The sequence below is a fragment of the Salvia splendens genome, chromosome 9 (genome assembly GCF_004379255.2).
Source record: "Salvia splendens isolate huo1 chromosome 9, SspV2, whole genome shotgun sequence".
NCBI lineage: Eukaryota > Viridiplantae > Streptophyta > Magnoliopsida > Lamiales > Lamiaceae > Salvia > Salvia splendens.
In genome coordinates, this window is record NC_056040.1 from 19,692,405 (window position 1) to 19,717,454 (window position 25,050).

The 25,050-nt window shown below is 39.9% G+C and overlaps 3 protein-coding genes across 6 annotated transcripts; 2 read left to right on the forward strand and 1 right to left on the reverse strand.

Moving 5' to 3' along the window:
• Nucleotides 1-7,013: 7,013 nt before the first annotated feature.
• LOC121748672 (putative clathrin assembly protein At5g35200) lies at nt 7,014-11,911 on the forward strand. Of its 2 annotated transcripts, none has more exons than XM_042143155.1 (16): nt 7,014-7,147; nt 7,851-7,963; nt 8,048-8,117; nt 8,221-8,318; nt 8,874-9,015; nt 9,105-9,205; nt 9,392-9,475; nt 9,637-9,687; nt 9,777-9,842; nt 9,923-9,988; nt 10,080-10,160; nt 10,255-10,332; nt 10,411-10,563; nt 10,669-10,744; nt 11,165-11,274; nt 11,362-11,911. In XM_042143155.1, exons 2-16 carry the CDS (start codon nt 7,865-7,867, stop codon nt 11,707-11,709), a joined length of 1,623 nt encoding a protein of 540 aa, XP_041999089.1. In that variant the 5' UTR covers nt 7,014-7,147; nt 7,851-7,864; the 3' UTR covers nt 11,710-11,911. The 2 variants fall into 2 exon arrangements, with proteins under 2 accessions (XP_041999089.1, XP_041999090.1); XM_042143156.1 differs by having other exon boundaries at nt 7,027-7,147; nt 7,860-7,963.
• Nucleotides 11,912-12,092: 181 nt separating this feature from the next.
• On the reverse strand, nt 12,093-13,674 carry LOC121748695 (putative pre-16S rRNA nuclease). 3 transcript variants are annotated; one of them, XM_042143186.1, is made up of 7 exons: nt 13,278-13,674; nt 13,115-13,174; nt 12,924-13,036; nt 12,758-12,826; nt 12,629-12,680; nt 12,434-12,549; nt 12,093-12,327 (listed from the first exon to the last, which is right to left on the reverse strand). In XM_042143186.1, the coding sequence occupies exons 1-6, from the start codon at nt 13,536-13,538 to the stop codon at nt 12,436-12,438; spliced, it is 669 nt and encodes a 222-aa protein (XP_041999120.1). In that variant the 5' UTR covers nt 13,539-13,674; the 3' UTR covers nt 12,093-12,327; nt 12,434-12,435. The 3 variants fall into 3 exon arrangements, with proteins under 3 accessions (XP_041999120.1, XP_041999119.1, XP_041999118.1); XM_042143185.1 differs by having other exon boundaries at nt 12,093-12,260; nt 12,434-12,552; XM_042143184.1 differs by having other exon boundaries at nt 12,434-12,552; nt 13,278-13,659.
• A 107-nt stretch (nt 13,675-13,781) lies between these two features.
• Nucleotides 13,782-23,252, forward strand: LOC121748689. Its single transcript, XM_042143179.1, has 5 exons — nt 13,782-14,191; nt 20,951-21,086; nt 21,989-22,176; nt 22,387-22,560; nt 22,952-23,252. Exons 1-5 carry the CDS (start codon nt 13,994-13,996, stop codon nt 23,036-23,038), a joined length of 783 nt encoding a protein of 260 aa, XP_041999113.1. The 5' UTR covers nt 13,782-13,993; the 3' UTR covers nt 23,039-23,252.
• Nucleotides 23,253-25,050: the final 1,798 nt, after the last annotated feature.

Genomic DNA, 25,050 nt, shown 5'->3' on the forward strand with positions numbered 1-25,050 from the left:
TCTATTTACGTATATTATCAACTATTGTCTATTTTTTTGGTGCTCTGTAATTTAAATTTCTGACAATAGACAAAATCGACTGGCTTCAAACCAGTTATAAAACAAAGTGCAGAGTGCAGACCTTATATTGAGACCCACATATTTCATAATTTGATATATGTGTCACTATCAAGTATCAACCGACAGATTCAGATTCATTCAAACTTTTGAAAAAAAAAATTTAATTAAAATATAATGGTAATTCTTAATGAGGTCAATAACTTAGTGATCGAAATTAAGTCCAAAAAATAAATACTCCAATATTTAATACATAGAGCACTTTGGACGTGACGCTGCTAATGTGATTTACATTGCATTTATCTATATTATTAACATAGTTCATGTAAAATAAAATTCATGAAGCTATAGATTTATTTGTGCTGTATAAAAATACATCATATATGCACAATATATAAAATATTACATTTTCATCTTATTTCGATAGTTTTCGGTACTACGAAGAAGTCAGAATCACTACGTGGCCGATATAAAGTGATCCAATAAAGATTAAAATTTGGACTTCTTAAAGATGGTAATCGAGAGAGGTGGAGAAAGATTGGTTAGTCATTTGATAGGAAGAAGTGTATAGAGAAATATTTCAATGTTTGTTTTCTATATCTTTCAAATGTTCATTCACCCTAGTATTTATAGGGTGAATGAGAACATTCTAGTACACCAATAAATGTAGTTGGTACTTTACAACACTTAGGAACTCTACACTACTTAATGTGGGCGGCATATTAATGTGGTCTTCTTTTCCAACACATGTCATCTTCTTTTCCAACACTCCCCCTCAAGTTGAGTAACGGTATCCCCGATACTTAACTTGCCAATGAATTCTTTGAATTTTGTAGGACTCAACGCCTTGGTGAGAATGTCTGCCAGTTGTTCCTCAGATCGGACAAATGGGAACTCAATAATTCCGCTTTCAAGTTTCTCTTTGATAAAGTGACGATCGACCTCCACATGTTTGGTCCTATCATGCTGTACGGGATTTTCTGAAATGCTAATTGCAGCTTTATTGTCACAGAAAAGTTGACTCCTCCGTGTCGGTGGGAATCCAATTTCTGTTAATAATCTTCGAAGCCAAAGTATCTCCATAAGACCGCTCCTGATCCCTCGGAATTCAGCTTCCGCACTTGACAAGGCAACCACTTTCTGCTTCTTACTCCTCCACGTGACTAAATTGCCCCCAACAAAGGTAAAATACCCTCCAGTTGATTTTCTATCGACTGGATTGCTTGCCCAATCTGCATCTGTGTACCCATCAATTTCCAAATCTTCCTTTTTCTCTAGGAATATCCCATAACTAGATGTTCCTTTTAAGTATCTCACAATTCTCGTGACAGCATCCATGTGATCTTCTTGAGGCTGATGCATGAATTGGCTCACAACTCCAACGGCATATGCGATGTCTGGCCTGGTATGAGAAAGGTAGATGAGTTTTCCTACTAGCCGTTGGTATCTTTCACGATCTGTAGGTTTAGCTCCATCTACAATTTTCAACCCATGGTTGGGTACCATTGGAGTTTCAGCAGGCTTGCAGTCAAGCATACCTATTTCGGTGAGCATGTCAAGTATATACTTCTTCTGCCTTAAGAAGATTCCGTGCTTGGATCTCAACACTTCGATCCCAAGGAAGTACTTCAAAGCTCCTAAGTCCTTCATTTCAAATTATTTGAAGAGATTCTCTTTCAAATTCTGGATTTCTTCAATATCATCTTCTGTTATGATCATGTCATCAACATAAATAATCAAGCATGTCATTTTTCCATTCCTTTCTTTCAGAAATAGTGTGTGATCTGAATGGCTCTGTTTAAAGCCATGTTTGAACATTGCCTGACAAAATCTTCCGAACCATACTCTGGGTGATTGCTTTAACCCATAGAGGGTCTTTTTCAATCTGCATACCTGCCCTTTTCCAAATTCTTCGTACAGACCTGGTGGGACCTCCATATAGACTTCCTTGGTCTTCTCAAGTTCACCATGAAGAAAGGCATTTGTCACATCCAACTGGTATAATGGCCATTCTTTGCATGCAGCCACAGAAAGAAGAGTTCTTACTGTATTTAGTTTGGCCACCGGGGAGAACATTTCCTCATAGTCTACTCCATACACTTGAGTGTATCCTTTAGCAACCAATCTTGCCTTGTATCTCTCGATTGAACCATCTGCACGTCGTTTTATGGTGAAGATCCACCGACAAGCTACTGGTTTCTTTCCCGGAGGTAGAGTACATATCTCCCATGTTTCATTCTTTTTCAGGGCATCAATCTCCTTCTTCATGGCTTCCCTCCAGTGCTTGTGTTGCATTGCCATCTCGAAGGATTGTGGAATCTCTTCTTCTTCATAGAGAGCAGCTTCAAACGCTCTAGCCATTTCAGTAAGGTGTCCCTGGGTGAAATTTGCAACTGAGTACCTTGATTTTCGTCCTTTCCAGTCTGGAGAATATCGTCGAGGAGGAATGCCCCTCGTACTCCTGTGGGGTAATCTGCCATGTCCTGTCTCTTGTTCTGTAGGTGGCTCTTCTGTATCACTTATATTTTCCCTGCCACTGTTAGCAATTTCGGGCAGAGTACCAATGTTGGGATCAAAAGTTTTTACCTCGGGTCTCAAAGACTGGTTCGATAGTTTGGCTGGGTCCTGAGGCGACATGTTCTGTTCATGAGGAATTGGCGTTGTTGGACTCTCAATTATGATAGGATTTTCCTCCCCCTGAATGGTTTCTCCCCATAGAGGTAGCCAACTGAGTGCGTCACTATTCGGGTTACCTGGCTCACTCTCCCCCTGACCACTAGATTGGCTATAGAAATATTCACTTTCAACGAAGTCACAGTTCATAGTTACATACATGCGATCTGTTGATGGGTCATAACATCTATACCCTTTCTGATTTTTTCCATACCCCAAGAAAACACATTTGACAGCACATGGTGAGAATTTATCGCGATCATTTTTTGGTATGTGAGCAAAGACAGTGCAGCCAAAAACTTTGGGTTCAAGAATGAGAGAAGAGGGAATTGAGTGTTTGTTAGAGAATACCTCTAAAGGGGTTTTGAAGTTTAGGATTCCTGTGGGAAGACGATTTAGGAGGTAAACAGATGTGGCTATGGCTTCAGGCCAGAAGGTTTTAGGGATGTGGGATTCTATCAGAAGTGCACGGGTGATCTCCAAAATATACCGGTTTTTTCGCTCAGCCACCCCATTTTGTTCTGGCGTGTAGGCACATGTTGTTTGGTGAAGGAGACCTTTTTCGGTAAAGAAGGTTTTCATGCTAGAGTTCACATATTCTCTCCCATTATCAGATCTAAGGACTTGGATTTTGGTGTTGTACTGGGTTTGGACAAGGTTATAGAACTCAGTGAATTTTCCAAAGACTTCTGATTTTGATTTCAAAAAATAAATCCAAGTCATACGAGAAAAATCATCAACAAAAAGCAAAAAATATCGAAATCCTTGACCTCCGGTAACGGGCGCAGGGCCCCAAACATCAGAGTGAACTAAAGCAAAAGGAGTTTTTTCTCTAGTTTTGTTCAATTTGAAGGAATGTCTATGACTTTTAGCCAAAACACACGTTTCACAATTCAAAACATATGAAGAAGAAACTAATTTGGGAAAGAGTAAACGGAGATATCCTATAGATGGGTGCCCTAACCGACGGTGTAGGAGCCATATCTGTCTTTCATTCAGTCCACGACTTAGCAGTGCAGTACTATGTTGGGCGATCTCATCAACGTAGTACAGTCCATGTCGCTCAGTGCCACGCCCAACTATCGTTCCCGTCTTGATATCCTGTAACATGCAAAAACGAGGCTGCATTAGGAGTTTGCAGTTAAGTTCTTTCGTGACGTGACTCACAGACAATAATTTGTGGGACAAGGACGGAACATAAAGACAATTGGAGAGACGAAGGGTTGGTGATATATATATAGTTCCTGCCCCTTCGACCTGTGCTAACTCCCCACTGGCTGTTTGGACAAAAGGTTTTTTTGATTTGGATATATCTAAAAAATCGGATTTATCGAATGTCATTGTGTCAGTTGCACCACAATCAAAAATCCAATGGGAGTCTTTTGGTCCTATTTTTGAGGATGACGAATATGCCAGAGCTTGGACCAAGTTTGTATATGGTGTGGAAGGTGGAAATTCAAACTTTCGGGTGTGATTGTGCATTTTCCGAAAGTTGGGGAAATATTTGGAAATATTGTGATTTTCTGGGGTGGGTTTTTGGAATTCAGGTATAAGTAGGGGTGGGGTTTCGAAAATATTTGTGGGGTGGGGTGTTTTATAGGATTGATGTGGGATTGGGGGACTATTTTGCAAAAGGAGTGTTCTTCTCCTAAAAAACCCTAGCCGTCCCCCCCTTTCACTCTCCCGCTCCATTTCTGCTCCCACACCCGTCGACTCCCTCTCACGGTCGGCCTTCCCAGCCGAGATCGGAGACCGGTGGTCACCGGTCCCTCCTTCCCCCTCATTAATTTTACCTTCCATCCACGTTTGAGTCGATGCAATTGATGCTTTGGCCACGTTGACTTGGTTTGCGCCGCCTCCGCCACCCCCTGGTGCTGCGCCGCTGTTAGGGTATTGTGGTGGTGGAGTGACGACGTTGCCGCCGCTGGATGAGGGATTGCCGAAGCCGCCGGTGCCTGTGGAGTTGCCGAAGCCGCCGCCTCCGCCGTTGACCGTGGGTTTGCCGAAGCCGCCCGCCGGTCCTCCGGTGTAGGTGGCTCGGTCTCCTCCGATCAGAATGGCGGCTGCTGCCCTTCCATTCCCGGTGCCACCTCGTTTTCCACTTTGGCGAGTTCTCTTCATCTCTTGCCACCATTCGGGGTATCCGTGGAGGTGGAAGCATGTATCCCGTGTGTGTTTTTTTCCTCCGCAGTGTGAGCAAATAAGCTTGTTTTTGTCTTCATCTTGTTTTCGATTTGGTGGGAATGGTGTGCAGATTTCCGGTGGGGTTTGCGCCGCTGGAGTTGGGCGGTTTCTGTGGAAAGCTCCTAGGCCGGCTGCGATTCCAGATGAGTCTGGTTCGGGTTTGAGAACCTTCTCATTGACAGCTTCCCTTCTCACCATACCATATGCTCTGCGAACAGATGGCAACGGATCTGTATTTAGTATTTCCCGTCTGATCTTGTCGTATTTGTCGTCTAAAGCCCATATGAATTGGTAGAGTCGATGCCTCTGTGTATGTTTGTTGTACTTCTCGATGCTTTTGGGGCTTTCCATGGGATTAGGATCTCTTGCATCTATTGAGATCCATAGGTCCTGGAATTTATTCCAGAGGGATTCCAGGCTCATATCTCCTTGCTTAATTGTCATCGCCTGCCTGTGTAGATCATGTACTTGAAAGGGGTCAGCTCCACTTCCATAGGTGATTGCCAGACCTTCCCATAGGTCTCGGGCTGTTTTATACTGTGAAACTTCATTCCTCAAACTGGATTCAATGTTGTTGATGATCCAATTGAAGCAACAATGATCCCGTTGTTGCCATATCGCGTAGCCGGGATCGTTGGCGGTGGGGGGTTCTGATCCTCCAGAAATGTGAGAAATCAGTCCCTTTCCACCTATAGCTCGTTCCATCAGATTTATCCAAAGGGGATAATTATCCCCATTGAGTTTGTCTTCTAAGCGGATTTCTCCCAAAGACTCCAGGTTTTGTGGTGACTGTTTTGGAGGGTTTTCTGGTTTGTTTCCGGTTTTATTCATGAACTTCATGAATTCGGCAAATTGTGCCGCAAAATCTGCCATAGTATCGGCAGAGTGTGGTTTGGTATTTTCTGTGTCAGAATCTGACATCTTTGGTTTTCGTTTTGCAGGGATAATGAAGGAAAGGCCGAGAAGGGTATGGGACTATGATGACATTGATCTGAGTCCCCAAATAAAAATTTCCTGCTCTGATACCATCTTAAAGATGGTAATCGAGAGAGGTGGAGAAAGATTGGTTAGTCATTTGATAGGAAGAAGTGTATAGAGAAATATTTCAATGTTTGTTTTCCATATCTTTCAAATGTTCATTCACCCTAGTATTTATAGGGTGAATGAGAACATTCTAGTACACCAATAAATGTAGTTGGTACTTTACAACACTTAGGAACTCTACACTACTTAATGTGGGCGGCATATTAATGTGGTCTTCTTTTCCAACACATGTCATCTTCTTTTCCAACAGGACTAAATTGTATTTATTTGTTATGGAAATAAGTGCAGATACCATATGCGATTTTATATTTGTTGAGGAACCAAATAGAAAATAAAGGAACTTATATTATTTATAAATATGAGTTACGGTTATGGTCCCCAGATGTCAGAAGAACGATTCGATATCTCTGTACTCCCTCTACAGACTATTGAAGATCAAGGTACGCATCCGCTCTACAGTTTATGCTCTTTCTCCGTTGTTCTTGGTTAATCATCATAGAGAGGTTTATGTAATTATTCATTCAATTATTTCAACAAATACTACTCCACAAATAAGTTTTCATGCAAACACCATTATTCAAAATAATTGTTGCACACTCTTGGAGTATAAGTTTTAATTTAAAGCAGTTTGATAAAAAAACTGATGTGGGGCATAATCAAATATAATTAGATGGAGGATTTTAGTAAATGAGAAGTAAATTTTCACAAATGATCATTCTCTCAAAAAATATAATTATTAATTGCTTATCTTGTCGTTGATTCCTTAACCATAGCTCTGAAATTCTTATCACAAAAATGTCAAAAATAAAAAAAGCAGGTCCAGAATGTGTATATCTTAAAAGTGAAGTCCAAGAAATATTTTTTACTAATATTATTTGCGAAAACGATTGATTTAATATTCAAATTACAATATAATCCAACAAAAGTATTTATAATAAGCAAAATAGCGATTGACAGTGCGATACAGGTATAGAATAATTGGTGTTTGCAATTAAATAATAAAATAATAATAATAATAATGATGCCGACGGCCAACCAGAAAAGATTCATGGAAGTCTTTTTTTTTGGCAGACTATTCTTTTTCCAGAGACAACAAACAAATAAAAGGACCATCTCTCTCTCTCAGTTCCAAGTTAAAAGTCAGAACATTTTCGGCTCCTGATCTCTGTATTGCCATCTCTTCATTGAGGTATTTTCTTTGTCTTTTTTCCTTTCCTAGCTGTGAAGGATTTGAGCTGAAAAGGCCAAGTGTTTGTGAAGAAATCTGCTCTTGTTTGGATCCTTTCTCATTCTTCTTCGAATCAGTGTTTGTTGCTGATTTGTTGTTTTTTAAGTGTTTAATTCATGTGGATTATGGTTTATTATGTCTAACTGCGCGTTATTTTGTGGAGAATGCTTTCTTAATTCTGTTTCTCCTTTTTTTTCTTGGCATATGAGGTGATATTTTTGCTATTTTTTGAATTTTCAGTTTTATATATGTGTGTTTCACTGTTTCGAGTATTATGCGATGTCTATGGTGATAGAATTTTGTTTGTGATTCAATCGCAGTGTGTGAAAGCATTTATGTGTAAATATCAGCAAGCTATGGTTATGGTAATTGAAATTTGGATTTTGAGATTGATTAGGGTTTATTTGTAGATTGAGTGGAGTGTAGCTGGATTTTTTAGTCCATTTTGTTGAGGAAATGATGTGGGATATATTACTTCATATTTCATTATTGTTTGAATCTTTCATGATTTATTATCTGGAGATGTTTGACGTTTTAAATGTGCATGATTGTGGATTTGGTAGTATGAGCTTTTCTTATAAGTTCATTTATGGTATAATTAATTGAAAGTTGAGATATACTTAATGAAGTAAGTTCTATTAGTTCATTGGATCTATGTTTGTAGAATTTGCAGACACAATGTCACGTGGCGGTACACAGAGCAGTATAAGAAAAACCCTTGGTGCTCTCAAGGACACCACGACTGTTAGCTTGGCGAAAATAAACAGCGACTACAAGGTAGTATTTAGGTAGTATTACGTGATCAAAACTCAAATTCTATTGTGATTGCTGATTTTTTTTTATTTCATTCTTGTTTCGCAGGAGTTGGACATTGCTATTGTTAAGGCAACGAACCATGTTGAACGCCCTGCAAAAGAGAGGCATATTAAAGGTTGTTATTCACAAAATATTTAATGTACTTTTATTCATTGTGTTCTACCGGATTCCAATTTTGAAGGAAGCATCTTTAACTGTGTCTTCAATCTAACTTCCAGCTGTCTTTGCTGCTGTATCGGCCACCAGGCCTCGAGCTGATGTTGCCTATTGTATACATGCTCTTGCAAGAAGATTGGCAAAAACTCATAATTGGGCGGTATGTGATTATGGCCATGTTGAGCATTGCATGATAATGGTTTCATGGATAGTTGTAATAATAAATAGGCATATGAAAAGATGGATCATAATTTAGTTTGTGGCTCCTTTTCAATTGCAATTTGGATGTTGTTTGTTTCATCTTTTGTTAGAATCAACAGCATGTTATGCGTCATCATAACTGATTAATTTAATGAACTTCCGTATGTGTTTATGCTAGTTAGGGTCTATCCTTTTTCAGCCCTTACCTTATCACCCTTTTTCTTTTTGATAGTTTCAAATTATTCATATCATTATCTCGTTGAAGACTAGATCTGTGTGACTCTCCTAGTCCTAAGGTATCCATGAATGATTTGACACTGTTCTCGAGCCGCCTATACAGTGACATCATAAATTGCAATAGATGCTCTAATTATTAGGATTTTGATATGTTAAATACAGATCTTGGTTTTTTTGATGCTGTTTAATTCATGAAAGCACTATGATGCTTGTCTTGTTATAAGAAATGAACTGCTTAATTCTGAAATATGTATATCTCTTTTGTTGAACTGCATAGGTTGCCTTGAAGACTCTAATTGTTATACATCGTGCGTTAAGGGAGGTGGACCCAACATTCCAGGAAGAAATCATTAATTATGGTAGGAGCAGAGGTCATATGCTTAACTTAGCCCACTTCAAGGATGATTCCAGCCCTAACGGTATGATTTTGTTTGCTTTTGATCATTGGCAAAAGTTGTTAATGGAACAAACTTGTCATTAATATATTGCATTTCGTTCTTTTGAGCAGCTTGGGATTATTCTGCTTGGGTACGCTGTTATGCACTATTTTTGGAGGAGAGGATGGAATGTTACCGAGTGTTGAAATACGACATAGAAACAGACCGTCCGGTGGGTTTCTCTTGCAAACACCGATTTACATTAATTTTGTCTTTCCAAAATTTTATTTTCTTCATTCATAGATTGATGTTACTATATCTCGTCATGATCTAAGTGTGTCTTCCAATACAAAACTTTGTTACATGGATAAATTTCGTTAATATTCTACCTTTTTTGATATATTTCATCGAATTGCAGAGAACGAAAGACGTCGACACTCCGGATCTACTCGAACATTTACCAGCACTACAGCAACTTCTTCACCATGTGATTGGCTGTCAGGTAGATCTATAGTTAATCAGTTCAATGATGGTAGATCCTCTGTAAAAATGCTTCATTATTGATTTTTAAATTGGTGCCGTTGCATTGTGGAGTAAAAGTAATATCCTCGTTTAGCTTCTCCCTGACATAATAACTTGAAGTGCGACATTTTCAAAATGCAGCCCCAAGGAGCAGCTCTTCATAATTTCATCATTCAATTAGCGCTTTCCATGGTGAGTCCTGGTTTTACTCTGCTACAGATAAAATGGCTCATTTGTACTTTCTGTCTATAATCCTGTACCTTTTTTTCTCCCCCTCGTAGGTTGCTTCAGAAAGCATAAAAATTTACAGTGCGATAAGTGATGGTACCGTTAATTTGGTCGACAAGGTATAACTAAGAAAGCATCTTACTACTATAAAGATCTCTTACTTTGGTGGCATCAAACTTACAAACTTCATTTCCAACAGTTCTTCGAGATGCAAAAGCACGATGCTCTTAAATCTATGGATATATATCGAAGAGCTGGAAATCAGGTACAACCTTCAAATAGTTATTTCATATAGGATCGACAAAGCAAAGCTTCTTCTCAAATTAACTGATTTTGTTGCAATGCAACTTTTCTAGGCCGAGAGATTGTCAGAATTCTATGAAATATGTAAAAATCTTGATGTTGGGCGTGGAGAGCGATTTATCAAGATCGAACAGGTTTGACCTCCACATATTTTTTTGCCAACTATATCACATCTATTAGCTTTGGCTATGTTTCTCACGTTGTTTATTATGGTGATGAATGGTAAAGCCACCAGTGTCATTTCTGCAAGCTATGGAAGAGTATGTTCGAGAAGCACCACGCGCTTCCACAGCCCGCAAAGATCTGGTACTGATCTTCTTAATTCTCCGATTCATATATAGGCATTTCTATATATGGAGTATTAAATATGTTCGAATTAAACAGGGTGACGATAAGCCTAAGGCAGTCTTGGCTATTGAGTACAAACCGATTTCAGAGGTAAAAGAAGAGCATCTGCAGACGCCACCTCCAGCTGAACCCGAACCAGAGCCTGTCAAAGTGGAGACTGCAGCTCCTGAGCCACCGCCTGATTTGCTGGTGATTATTCGTATACTCAATGCATGGAACTACTGATTCATTCTGCTTTGCCATCTTAATATTTCCAACGTTCAAGTGAGTGACTGTGTTTGTCGTTGTGCATAGGGCCTGAACGAGCCCACCCCTGCTGCAACTGCGTTGGATGAGAAAAATTCTCTGGCTTTGGCCATTGTTTCTACTGGTAAGTTTTCCTTGACTCCGAGTTTAGACATGCCGGGCTTAGGCTTTTCTGCATCTAATTAAAGAAATGGTAATTGCTGGAATTGATACAACTTTGGCCATTTTAACATGATTTTTTACAACCTTGCAACTATAAACACCAAGTTGCAACTTTTTTGCAAGGCCTAGTTTGCTAAAAGATTCTTGAACTTTGATCTGATTTTGAGCAGATTTCTTCGAAATGCATTGAATGTGTCTATTTTTACTATAAGTCAAAGAGTGGTGTCATTGTTACTATATGTAAAACATTTTTAAAAACTTAAATTAGGTTAACGTTTGTGAAATTTTAAGCCATTAATCCTTTAAGTTTTCGGACAAGGTTGATATATACAAATCGTCGTCTTTGTAACTCCTTTCTTTCTTGCCAATACGTGTGTTGCAGAACAACCAGCCTCAACCGGACCAAGCTTCTCAAATGGAGCCACAGGCTGGGAGCTAGCGCTTGTCACAGCTCCAAGCTCCAATGAGACCGCTGCTGCAACGAGCAAACTGGTATGTTTCCCCGCTCTCGTGACAATGAGTTTTCCATCTACAGTCAAAAGCGTCCTTCACTGACCAAATGAACCTTTGTTTCCAAAGGCTGGAGGGCTGGACATGCTCACGCTGGACAGTCTATACGACGACGCAATCAGACAAAGCAACCACAATCACCAGGTCGCGAGCTACAACCCATGGGAGCAAGGCCCAATGGGGAACTCCATGATGGCACACGACCCGTTCTACGCGTCCAACGCAGTGGCTGCACCGCCAAATGTACAGATGTCGAACCAGCCGAATATGTTCATGTTCCAGCCGCAGCAGCAGCAGCCGATGATGATGATGGCCCCGCAGCAACCCATGAATCCATACATGACCGGTGTTCAGCCCCACCCGTACGGAGCAGGTATGCCCGTGCAAGCCTACAATCCTTATTCGGGCCTCATTTGAACGAAAATTCATCATATTCATTTGTTGGAAATACTAGGATTTTAAGATGGTTAGCTCTCTTGATTTCTTATTGTTTTATGTGTTGCATCGGAGATAGATATGGTTGTTTGTATCATATGTTGTGCGAATGAAGTAGATTAGATCAAAATTCATTTTTGAATAATCAAGTAATATAATCTTTTTTTGTATTTTTTTGTCAAAATTTCTATACCATGTTGGCTGGGGTTGTTGATGATTTTTTTTGACCGTTTATTACTTTTCTTTGTTTTTTCAATTGATAAATGAATCGAAATTTGGTCACGTAATAAATCTTGCGACGGATGATATCTTCTCCTCAAATTATATGTACCATTGCTCTTGGATAAATAAACTGAGACGCTTACTGTTTCCAAAAACGGTTATACTTGAGAATTCTATAAAGTAAAGTTGTTTAAAAATGTGATTTTTCATACAAGAATTACGAAAAGAAGATTACATTTTTGCTCTTTCCGCACCAAGACAATCCCCTCCACGTGGCAGCTTATCCGCGCCTTGGCATTATGCTTCACAGCCTAGTCAGAAAATTTGATCTCCTTGTCATGAACTGAAGCAATAATAATGGGCAATTCTTTTTACATCCTGCTCAGGAAATCAAACATTCCAAAGGAGCAAGAAAGCATGAGGCTGATTTTGCAAGAATCAATCTTTTCAAAGTAAAATAAAAAGGAAGATTATTGCAACTCACGACTAAAAGTCTAAATCCTTCGGGGGACCTTCCCTGAGCTTATTCTGAAGCTCTAGCTGCTTTGGCACTACAACCTCAATCCCCTTCCCCTCTTCTGAAAAATATCTCTCAAGCACCTTCTGCAAAACCAGCTTACCCCCATCATTTTACACTCTATCATCATCAGCATCATAACCATTTACCAAACTCACTCACCATAGCCGCATAAGCATCAAGTTTTCCATCGCGCACAGATTTACTCACCCCTCTGCAATCAACATCATCATCACTAATATAACAAAGCTTAAAAAGTGAGAGGAAATGGAGCTTGGAGGAGATTATAACTGAGCTATCATATGCTCTAGCGCCTCAGAAGAGGTGCCGTGCTCATCCTGAAGGTAGACTCTCCAACCCCTGCATCAACACCTCATTAAACCTCCATTAATTAAGCTTTTCTATCTATACATTTACTCAGCCACACAAGAGTCTTGATACACAAGGGATAGTGTACCTCTCTGCAGCTCGAACTGCAAACCTTCCGGCCACGCTACGGACTTTATTCGACTGCTCTGTTTCCTTCCCATCGCGGCTCTTCGGAAGCCCAATGATGAATTCATCCACTTCCTATTATAATCACACAAAACTCAATCCATCAATACGAAGCTGATATTAGCTTTTGCAATCTCACATTATAGCACAAACCTGCTTTTCAGCAAGATCAAGAAGCCTAAGCTCGAGCTTCTGCCCTCGTAATTCAAGTACCTAATCACACCACCACAACGCATTTGTAAGACTAACATCTGCAATTTTCCAGTTTGGAATCGAAGTTTGTGCATATTTCTATTTGTTACAAGTGCGGCATTACCGTTAAGGGGCGAACTGTGAAGCCTTTGCTAATGGCAACGCCCGTCCGCGACAACCCTAAATCTACCCCTAGGCTAAAGCCGCCGCGCCACGATGGATCGCGCTTCCGGCGAACGGCGTTTGGGGGAATTCGGAGCTCCCACGCCACTGATTCTGCCGCGGACACCGATAATTGTGATCCTCTGCGCTGAGAAACTGAATTTTTGCATTGAGGAGGGAGAAGAGGGTTTAGGGGTTTTAGAGCGATGAATTGAATCGCCATGGTTCAATTTTGTCATTCCCTCCATGCCAAAAGTGCAGGCAGATAAGAACGCGAATTTGGTTTATAAAATCGCTACTTGAATTAGACGCGCTTTCGAGAAAAAGAGAGATTTGTGAGTGGATGAAGTTGATGACGTAACACGTCTTTTTTGTAGTAGTAAATCTCTGTGTCTCCACACTTTTTTAATCCATTTCTGTACGGTATATGGTGCATAGAAAGTATACAGCATTAATTTATTCAATTCTGGCGAATACAAAACAGTAAATTTCCCAATTTAGTAAAGCTGAGTATGGTTTTGAATTTTGATAGATGGTTTTGGAATGAGATAATCTCGATTGAACTGATCTGATTCCTTTTCTGGAGATTGTGTGTAGAAATAATTTGCTGAATCTGCATGAGAAAAGTGGTGGTAGAGAGAGAGTAGAGAGAGAATATTTTGTTTCTGGAAGCGAAACATGTCTGCCGTAGTGTGCGGAAAGAGATCGAACATCTTTGAGGAATCTCCGTCGTCGCCGCCTGTTACTAAAAGGATCCGCTGCTCATCGTCGTCGTCGCCCGGCCGTACTTTTTCTCCGCCGAGGGCTGCTGCTTATACCTCCTCCACTTCTGCGATCGATCATCTTGTCGCCCTCTTTCCTGATATGGACAAACAGGTTATTGTTTTTCAATTTCTTCTTAATTTGATGTCCGTCTGCATTTGAGATTTTCTGGTTCTCGCACATGTGTTTTCCAGCTGTTTGATTGGGGGGAAATGGTGGTGAAATTTGTTCCTGATTGGATCTTAAATTAGCACACTTGTTGCGATTTATAGGATTTTTTATTTTGTGGGATTTTATTGCTTTAGTTATTGAAAGATGAAGTACTGTATTGTTGTTCATAATTTGTAATCGCTGGAATTAAAAATGTGCAATGCAGGTAGTGACTAGTGACAGGTGAATTTTTCTGATCATTTTACCTGGTAATGTTGAGTTTTGTAAATTTCATGTTTGAGGCACTTTACTTCTATCATTGAATTGCTTGGCCTTGTACCATTCATTCTCTTTTCACGATTAGATTGTGATTGTTATACCGTTCATTCTCTTTTCATGGTTAGATTGTGATTGTTAAGGCTAATAAACAGCGGATGTGTTCTCAGGAAATATTTCATGTTACATTCTTGTTGACCAACATTGCTATGCTATTCTACACGCCACACTTTTGTGAAAAAGATTAGATTTTGATTTAAACTGGTTGTGAAACTAATCACATTGGTTACTCTTACCAAGTTTGAATCGAATGAGGAAAAAGACTGAAAGTGTGCATCATATTTGTTGTGATTTACGCACACAAGGCTTTCACACACTCAAGAAGATCACACACACACTCACTGTTGTATGAGATCACACAATGCAGAAACACACACACTCACACTTTGAGTATTGAAGATGATAATCTTGGAGAGAAACTGGAAAACTCTTTATTGATAAAACTCCTAAACTACATACACGGTTTTTTGAGCTATTTAAAGCTCTACAATCAAGTAGCAACTGCTACTAACTAACTACAACAAGAATCAAGAAAGCAAGAAGAATAACCGCTACATCTCAGCTAACTAACTGCTGCTTCAACGGCTAGTTCGGCTAGGTTGCTTCTTCCTTCTCGGCTTAAGGCCGAACTCCCTTCTCGGCTCAAGACCGAACTCTCTTCTCGGCTCAAGACCGAACTCTCTTCTCGGCTAGTTCCAGCTCAAAGCCGAGCTTACCGAACTCCCTTCTAGCCGAGCTTACCGAACTCCCTTCTAGCCGAGCTTACCTTCTTCTGCCTTCTTCTTCCAACTGAAATGAGCACTCCATTATTACAATTCTCCACCTGAGGGCTCATCTCAGTTCTTGCACAAACATTGATCAACTTCTTGCAATGATCAAACTTGTCTCTACCTAGAGACTTTGTTAGCATGTCAGCCGGATTGTGCAAGGTGTTAATCTTAATCACCTTCACTCTCCCCTTTTCAATCTCATCTCTAATGAAATGCAACTTTATGTCTATGTGCTTGCTCCTTTCATGAAAACCCGGATGTTTAGCCAAGCACATAGCTGAGCTGCTGTCACAATGAATCACCATTGTCTTTTGGTTAAAACCAAAGTCAGAAATCACTCCCTGAATCCAAAAACTCTCCTGTACAGCTGCAGTGAGAGCTATATACTCTGATTCTGTTGTTGAGAGAGCAACAACACTTTGCAACCCTGATTTCCAGCTGATTACTGTTCCAAACATGGTGAAAAGATAACCTGTTTGGGACTTTCTGTTGTCTAGGTTTGCAGCATAGTCTGCATCACAATAGCCCTGCACAACCTCCTCAGATTCACCTTCCCAGCCATTGAAGACAATTCCCCAGCCACTGGTTGACTTCATGTACCTCAATATCCACTTAAGAGCATTCCAATGCTCCTTCCCCGGGTCAGCCATGTATCTGCTAGTCACTGAGATAGCATGTGCCAGATCTGGTCTGGTACAGATCATAGTATACATAACACTTCCAACCACACTAGCATAAGGAATAGACTCCATCTCCTCAGCCTCTTGCTTAGATTTAGGGGCCTGCTCCTTTGAAAGCTTAAAACTCTGGGACAGAGGAGTTGATGCAGCTTTTGCATTTTCCATTTTGAATTTCTGCAAAACTTTCTCAATATAGTCAGTTTGCAGCATCCACAGCTTCTTGCAGCCTCTATCTCTCTGAATATGTATGCCTAGGATCTTTCTTGACTCTCCTAGATCCTTCATTTCAAAGCTTGACTTCAGATCTTGTTTAACTTTCTGAATTTCTGTCATAGAAGGCCCTGCAAGTAGCATATCATCCACATAGAGTAATAGGTAGGCAATGGGAGTCCTGCCTGCCTTCTTGATGTAAATACAATCATCATATTCTGACTTGGAGAAGCCAATCTTCTTCATCTGTGCATCAAACTTCTTATTCCACTGTCTAGGACTTTGCTTAAGTCCATAAAGACTTTTCTGTAACAGGCACACCTTGCCTTCTTCTCCAATCTTCACATAGCCCTCTGGCTGTTCCATGAAGATAGTTTCCTCTAGATCTCCATTGAGGAAGGCTGTCTTCACATCAAGCTGTTGTAGCTCCCAGTCAAGCTGATTCACCACAGCCAATAGGATCCTAATTGAAGTGTGCTTCACAACAGGTGCAAACACTTCATTGAAATCGATTCCCTCCTGCTGTGTAAAGCCTCTAGCCACCAGCCTTGCCTTGAACCTGACTCTATCCTTATCAGTGGTCTCAATCTTTCTTTTAAACAACCACTTACAGCTTACCAGCCTCCTTTCCTTACCATCTGTACTCAGCTTGGATTTGTCCACCAAAATCCATGTTTTGTTCTTGAGTAAAGACTCTATTTCCTCATTCATGGCTTCAATCCATCTTTCTCTATCTTTACTCTGCATAGCTTCTTTATATGTGAGTGGATCTGCACCATCAATACTTTCAGCTGCACACAGAGCATAATACACAACATCAGAGAACTTTGTTGGTGGCCTTGTTTCTCTTCTAACTCTGTCCCTTGCAAGCTGATAGTCTCTGATAGAGTCTGATATAGACTCACCAGCCTGGTTGCCCTGAGTTGGAGCCTCTTCTTTATCTGAATCAGACTCACTCCCTGAGTCAGTAACTCCACCTGCTCCTAGGCCAACCCCCACAGGCTCCACCTTGAAGAAATCACCCTCATCTTCACTGGAGTCCAGCTTATCTTTCAGGAATGGCATCTGATCCTCCAAGAACACCACATCCCTACTCACCAAGACCTTCTGCTTACCGGGCTCAATACACCAGAGCCTATACCCCTTAACACCCCTCTGATACCCCAACATAATACATTTCAGAGCCCTAGCTTCAAGCTTGCTTTGCCTAGCATGAGCATAGGCCACACACCCAAACACCTTGTACTTTGAGTAGTCACTATGAGCTCCATACCACATGTAATCAGGAGTTTCAGATTTCAGGGCAGTAGATGGGCATTTATTGATGAGATAGGCTGCTGTATACACAGCCTCACCCCAGAACCTGCTGCTCAAACCAGAACCAAGAAGTAGGCACCTCACCCTCTCTAGGATTGTCCTATTCATCCTCTCCACAACACCATTTTGCTGAGGATTACCAGGAACAGTCCTATGCCTCTTCATACCCTTCTCTTTACAAAACAGATCAAACTCAGCAGACAAGAACTCTAGGCCATTGTCTGTTCTTAAGCATTTAACACTTCTACCCTTCTCTAGCTCAACCTCCTTACACCATATCTTGAACTTTGTGAGTGTTTCAGATTTTTCTTTAAGAATATATACCCACAACTTCCTTGTATAGTCATCAATGATAGCTAGATAATACTTTCCTCCACCAATTGAACACACCGGTGAAGGCCCCCAAAGATCACTATGTATGTAGTCTAAAGGGGCTGTAGAAGAGTGAATACCTGTAGGGTAGGGTGCCTTCTTTGCTTTTCCAAGTATACACTGCTCACAGGGGTCCATCTTGTTGAAATCTCCAGAGATCAGGCCCTTCTTGATGAGTTCTTTCAAGCTTCCTTCAGCTGGGTGGCCCAATCTCTTGTGCCATAGCATTATGGAATCATCTGACACAGCATTGCTTTCTCCATCAACAGCCTTAGCCTTCAAATAATAGAGAATATGCTCTCTGTCAGCCTCCATCATCACTGCATCTCCAGATTTAACAAACAATTTTCCTTGATTCATCAATATGGTGAACCCTCTCTGCTCCAGCATTCCCAATGAGATGAGATTCCTCTTCACTTCTGGAATATACCTCACCCCAGTTAGGATCTTTATAGAGCCATCTTGTAGGCTTAGCTTTACCTTCCCTATTCCTCTGATCTGACAAATGTGATTATTACCCAGCACCACAGTGCCGGCTGCTTCTTGAAGGTCATGAAACCAGCTCCTATTTGGGCACATATGGAAGCTGCACCCTGAGTCCATAATCCACCTATGACTGACCCCACTGTCACTAATATTCATGAGTTGAGCCGGGGGATCAGCACTCTCCACACAATCAGATTGGTTGTGTCCCTCAGAGGCTATCTTTCTCTTCCATGCATGACAATCTTTCTTCAAATGTCCAGGTTTCTTGCACCAATAGCAAGCTCTGGTTTCCTTCTGAGCATCAGAACTTGAGGGTTTAGGGCCCTCAAACTTCTTCTTGAAGTTCTGCTTCTTGAACTTCTTCACATTCAAGGCCTCTGCAGCTTGAACATTGGAGCTTGCAGAGCCTCTGTTGGCTGTCTTCTGGAGTTCTTTGGCCATCAAGGCTGAATAGACTTCTGCATAGGTGATAGGTTTATCTCTTCCATAGATAATTGCATCACTTAACTGGTCATACGAGCTAGGCAAGGCATTCAATGTGAGAATGACCTTATCCTCATCTGAAATCTTGACATCAACAGATCCCAGGTCATCAATGATCTTGTTGAACTCCTCTAGCTGCTCAATGATGGACCTATCTCCAGAAAAACTATAGGCATACAGCCTCTTCTTGAGATACAGCCGGTTAGCCAAGGATTTGGCCAAGTAAACTTCATCCAACTTGTCCAAGATCTCCACCGCAGTCTTGGCTTCTTGAACATCCCTCAAGACCTTATCTCCAAGGCACAGAATCACTGCAGAATGTGCCTTGAGCTGCATCTCCTCCATCTTTGCCTGAGCTTTATCATCAAGCACTGGAGCCTTTCCTTTCTCCTCTGGTTTTGCAAGAACTGCGGCCAAACCTTGTTGAATCAAAACCGCCTTCATCTTCATCTTCCACAGGCTATAATCATTCTTGCCTGTGAACTTTTCTGCATCAAGCCTTGCTGCCATCTCTGAAACCGTTTGATCCTCTGCAAATCAGCTTCAATATCCCTTCCCACAGACGGCGCCACTTGTTGTGATTTACGCACACAAGGCTTTCACACACTCAAGAAGATCACACACACACTCACTGTTGTATGAGATCACACAATGCAGAAACACACACACTCACACTTTGAGTATTGAAGATGATAATCTTGGAGAGAAACTGGAAAACTCTTTATTGATAAAACTCCTAAACTACATACACGGTTTTTTGAGCTATTTAAAGCTCTACAATCAAGTAGCAACTGCTACTAACTAACTACAACAAGAATCAAGAAAGCAAGAAGAATAACCGCTACATCTCAGCTAACTAACTGCTGCTCCAACGGCTAGTTCGGCTAGGTTGCTTCTTCCTTCTCGGCTTAAGGCCGAACTCCCTTCTCGGCTCAAGACCGAACTCTCTTCTCGGCTCAAGACCGAACTCTCTTCTCGGCTAGTTCCAGCTCAAAGCCGAGCTTACCGAACTCCCTTCTAGCCGAGCTTACCGAACTCCCTTCTAGCCGAGCTTACCTTCTTCTGCCTTCTTCTTCCAACTGAAATGAGCACTCCATTATTACAATATTAGCAACTTAGTAATGAATTTGTATGGTTGGGTAGTATACTGGTATTCAAATTTCTAGTTTTTTCTCAAGTCGCGATAGCGCTCATACACATTTTTACCCCTTACTCTCTGGAGTGGGTTTTTGATTTTTGGTCGACAGGCCCTGTTCTGCCTTATAATTCTTGAGAACGATCAGGTTTAGTAGCTTTTATATGTGAGAATCTGATGCGCATTTTCATAGTTTTACCAGATGTTGATTGTTAAGTTCGTACTTCCTGTTTGTGGTGAGATGTTTGATAGTCGTAGTTTTGTATCTTGTGGGTATTTTCGTAGTGATACATAGCAGTATCAAGAATATGATTAAGTTGGTGCACAAGTACATGTTAAGATTGTCCATATTTCTCTGATGTGGTACTGGTAGCTACTTGCGAGATCTTGTTGCGCAAGTGAGACAATTCGTATGTTAGTCTTCAAATTGTAACCATTATTTTCCATGTAGTTACTCATAAGGGAAATTTGATTCCATTACACAGGAAGTGATGAATGCACACACTTCTGCATTTCTCATCATATTACCACACGGGCTTTACTTCGCATTTTATTTCTCCAATTAATTATGATGCCTTCTCGTATTAATTGGATTTTGTCATCTTCTGGATTTCGATAATTTTCCAGTGCTGACAGGGCACTTTCCTTATGTAATCCATCATTATGCTTTCTCATTTCATATACCCAATTGCTTTGCATAACACCCATTACATGTTCAGTTGAATCATAGTATATTTACTTTAACAAACATCAAAATATGGTATGCAAATTGCTCTTTGTTCTTTGTGAATGGATATGTCATATGTGTCATCAAGTTCTGATTTACTCTCTGAATGGAAGTACTGTTTAGTGACAATCTGATATACGTTATTCTTATTTCTTGTGCTTAAAATGTTAAACTTATTAACTCGTTATGAATGGTTTTGGCTTCTAGTTTCTGGAAAACGCCCTGGAAGAGTGTGGTGATGATTTGGATCTAGCTATCAAGAGATTAAATGATCTTCAACTGAGTGTTGCCGCAAGTTCATCAGATCTTACCCAGGATATTGACAATCAGTTTTTGGCTAAAGGTGTTTTTCTCAATTTTAATGCATCGTTTGGTAACCCATGCTTCATACTACCTCCATCCTTGAAAAATAGCAACTATTTCCATTTTGGTCATTTCCTTAAAATTAAGCTCTTTCTATTCTAGGAATTTTTTCTGTCATTTCTAATGAGATGGGACCTATTCTCCACTAACAATACTTCAATAACTTTTTCTTTGTATCTCTCTCTTACTTTACCAATTGTGCATTAAAACCTGGGTTATTTCAAAAGTTTATATTTTTTAAGGACGAAGGTAGTATGTTTGGATATGTTTTCTGAAATAACACTTCCCTGATACCTGTTAAATTCATTGATAGTATATAACAATAAGTAAATGTTAAATTTCTGAAGATGTGTAGGCTCCAGGCCTACTATGTGAATCATCATTGGTTCTCTATATATCCATTAAGTCTTGCTGCCATTTCCGATTTTCTGTACGACATGGAGGCACATGTTCTTGGCATAGCCTACCTCATTTTAACTATTCTAGTTCTCCTTTATTTCCTTATTGTTCTCTAGCTGACTCCTGAAGCTTGTTCTATTGGAGTCCTCCTGGATCTCTCCTGGTAGCCCTGTCCCAAGTGAACAGAAACACTGGACTTGCCTATGATTTCTGACATCTTAACTGTGTTTCTTTGCCCAGTTCTTTTTGCTGGATGACTGAGTGATTCTAAAACACACGTTTCTTTGTTTAGTTATCCACCTGCCGTATGACATATTTGTTTTTCTCATCCTTCACATATCAACAAAAGCACCTTATTATTTTACTAAAATTGTACCTCATTTATATCCATTTCTGTTACGTGCTTTGTGTCTGCCCAAATGAGTACTTTTATCATGAATAACTTTATTTCATTATTAATGTACATTGGGGGCTCTGCTTCAGGAGAGGAACCACCTGGTGTAAACAATCTTCCAGTAGATGGACCGGAGTGGGTGGAGCTTTTGGTTAGAGAAGTCTTGACTGCAGCCAGTGTAGAGGATGCTAAAGCACGTTTGTCCCAAGCACTTGAGGCATTAGAGAAGTCAATTTGTGCGAATGCTAATGCAGAGGCTGCAAAAAGCTTCCAGAAGGTGAGTTATTTAATCAATGCCTACCTCCTATAGAATATATAACACAGATTCATTTAATATTCAATTTCCTAAACTCTGCCTCTCTCTTGTGAGTAAATTATTTTTAATGCAAGCTCGTCGAAATGAGTATCAGTCATAAATTAAAATGGAAGTTGATTCTATACTTGGTAATATTTCTAATTGCATTTACACTTTTGTAATGCTTTGTAGGAGAACATAGTGCTGAAGCAGCAACTAGAAGCACTCATACAGGAAAATACTATTTTGAAGCGAGCAGTTTCTATACAACATGAACGGCAGAAGGAATTCGAGGAAACGGGCCATGAGTTGCATCAGCTGAAGCAGCTAGTGTCTCAATACCAGGAGCAACTACGGACTCTCGAGGTCAGTTTTACAGTGTAAAACGTGCATAAGCATGTGATTGTTTAGTTGGCTAGCAAAACTACTTTATTGTCAACTTTGCTCTAATCATCAGGCTCAACGCAAATGAACAGAATATTCCTTTCAAATACACAAAACATAACTAAGAGGTTGAGGCCATCCACCTTAAATGTGCTATATTCCAATATACTGGGAACTATTTCCTCAACGAAAGGTTTTATACTTCAATACCAGCTCATGCCAGACCCCAAAAACATGCTGATGAAAGAATCCTAGAAAAAATATGATGATTTTAGGCATTAGCTATCTGAATTTTCAGATTGGGTTATCATATTTGAATATATTTTTACAGAAAGTAGGTCCAGTATATGATTCATTCATATTTTTTGTCTAGGTAAACAACTATGCTCTTACAATGCATCTTAAGCAGGCCCAACAAAGTGGTTCACTCCCAGGACGTTTTCACCCTGATGTGTTTTAGTTATTCATCCCAGTGTGTATTGCGTGTGCTATAGTAGAATCAATAATACAGGATCTAGCCTAGATTCCTGGCCTTAGCTGCTATGCGTAATTTTTATGAGTGAGACCACATTATAATATTTGCTGGTTTGTGATGCCGCTCTATGCTGACATCCTAACGAATTAACGATTGCTGTTATACTTACTAAAGTTAATTATGGCTCCATTCGGATTTCTCTCTTCCCTTCACACCTCCCCCTAAGCGTGATATGGGCGGTGCATATGCCCTTATAATCGTCGTTACTTTTTTGTATAGCATCTTCAACACTACAGCGACGTACATCGAGCTTGAATATTCTCTTTTTGATTGATGTTAGCATGATCTCTTGTCGATTTGCTTCCATTCTGGTTTTATGCGTTTCTCTTTGGAGAATTTATCTTTGTATCAAAGCTACAGGGTTTGGATGCCTCTTGTAACACGTTATGATATTCGCAGCTGCAGCTTGCCTTCTTTTTACTCAAACAGCTAATATTATATTCCTATTGCCTTTTCTTTTCTGGGTGCATTTTCTTTTTCTTTGTCTTTTCATGATGGTGATTTTTCTTTTTGGTTGATCTCCTATTTACCTAATTGGGGTTTTCGTATGAAACACATTAATTATGAATCTTTTCTCTGAATTGGATTCTTGACCTAATATTTCTGCGACATAATTCTTGCAGATAATGGTAGTATAAGTATTTAATTTATTTCGGTGTGTGTACCAATATTCATACATATTTACCCTACTGGCTAAATATTCAACTTTGTCCTATCATTTTAGCATTTTAGCAAAAACGTCTCAAGTCTCAATCTTTAGTGTAATTGCACAAAGGGTATCTAACATTTTAATTTTCACTTAAAGATGTCTTGCAAAATTTTTCCAAACAAATATTCTCCTAGATTTTTGAAAGAAAAGACAAAATGAAGAAAATTGGAAGCTAACTTGGCCAACAATATTTTGAGTGCGATTGTTCTTCAGGTGTTCAGTCAAGTAGTATCCCATGATTGTGGCAGAACCCTCCTTGGTCGTTGTTACTGATATTGATATGATCACGAACTAAAAGATTAAAAATCACAGCTATTAAACTAAAGAAATCTAAATACAACTCAAGAAAAAACTTTGGATTGAGCTTTGATTTTTGGCTCATCTCCTTCACTAAATTTCAAATTGAATTGGATAAAAAGTGTGGATTGACAATTTTCTTTTATTCCCAAATCTGTAGACGATTTTGCCTAAAAGTTTGTTTGGGACATTTTTAGGCAAATTTGAAACGTAAAATCGAATATTTATCATTTTTTTATAATTGTATCTATATATCTTTAAATAAATCTTCTTCTCTTATACTTTATTATTTATGGGTCCGTTATTTACATTATTTTAATTACTTTTTTTCATTTACTCTTAGTTTATCAATTATGCATTAAAACTTATATGATATCAATTAGCATATTTCTATCAAACTGATAGAGTAATAAGCAAATAAGTAATAGTGTATCCAATGAGTGGGGCACACGAAAACCCGGCAATTTTGGTTGATAACAAGCGATCTTGCATAAAATTGGCCGGTTTTCAACTTTTGTTTTTCATTTTCTTATTTGGAAATTTGGTTTTTTAAAAACTAAAGGCCCATTTTGGTCCTTAACATATTACGATTTTTTTATTTTGATCCAAAACATTATCTTTTGAATTATTCGATCCCTCATAAATAAAAACGGGTCACATTTGGTCCATTTTGGACGGTTCCGTAAAAAATATGACGGAAATTCCAAATTTGGACGGAAATTCAAAAATTGACGGAAACATGCCGGCTTCCGACTCCCGGTGTTCTGCCGCTGCTACTCACCGTCAAGTCGTCGTCTCGCCTCCTCTCCCTCGTCCTCTCCCTCACCCTCGACCCCTCCATCGACCACCTCCCCCTCGCCCTCGCCGTCGTCCAGGCACCCTCCGCTATGGCTGCCTCCCCCGCCGCAGTTTCACCTCCTCCTCCCAAATC

Bases quoted from the DNA above. Each gene is read 5' to 3' on its own strand.
- LOC121748672 (XM_042143155.1), top strand. From the start codon at position 7,865: ATGTCACGTGGCGGTACACAGAGCAGTATAAGAAAAACCCTTGGTGCT. The intron at 9,206-9,391 runs GTGGGTTTCTCT...ATCGAATTGCAG, and splicing joins ACATAGAAACAGACCGTCCG to AGAACGAAAGACGTCGACAC. The intron at 9,476-9,636 runs GTAGATCTATAG...TTCAAAATGCAG, and splicing joins ACCATGTGATTGGCTGTCAG to CCCCAAGGAGCAGCTCTTCA.
- LOC121748695 (XM_042143185.1), bottom strand. From the start codon at position 13,538: ATGGCGATTCAATTCATCGCTCTAAAACCCCTAAACCCTCTTCTCCCT. The intron at 12,827-12,923 runs GTACACTATCCC...GTGTTGATGCAG, and splicing joins GCAGTTCGAGCTGCAGAGAG to GGGTTGGAGAGTCTACCTTC. The intron at 12,553-12,628 runs GTGAGTGAGTTT...CTGGTTTTGCAG, and splicing joins TTGATGCTTATGCGGCTATG to AAGGTGCTTGAGAGATATTT.
- LOC121748689 (XM_042143179.1), top strand. From the start codon at position 13,994: ATGTCTGCCGTAGTGTGCGGAAAGAGATCGAACATCTTTGAGGAATCT. The intron at 14,192-20,950 runs GTTATTGTTTTT...TTTGGCTTCTAG, and splicing joins TTCCTGATATGGACAAACAG to TTTCTGGAAAACGCCCTGGA. The intron at 22,177-22,386 runs GTGAGTTATTTA...AATGCTTTGTAG, and splicing joins CTGCAAAAAGCTTCCAGAAG to GAGAACATAGTGCTGAAGCA.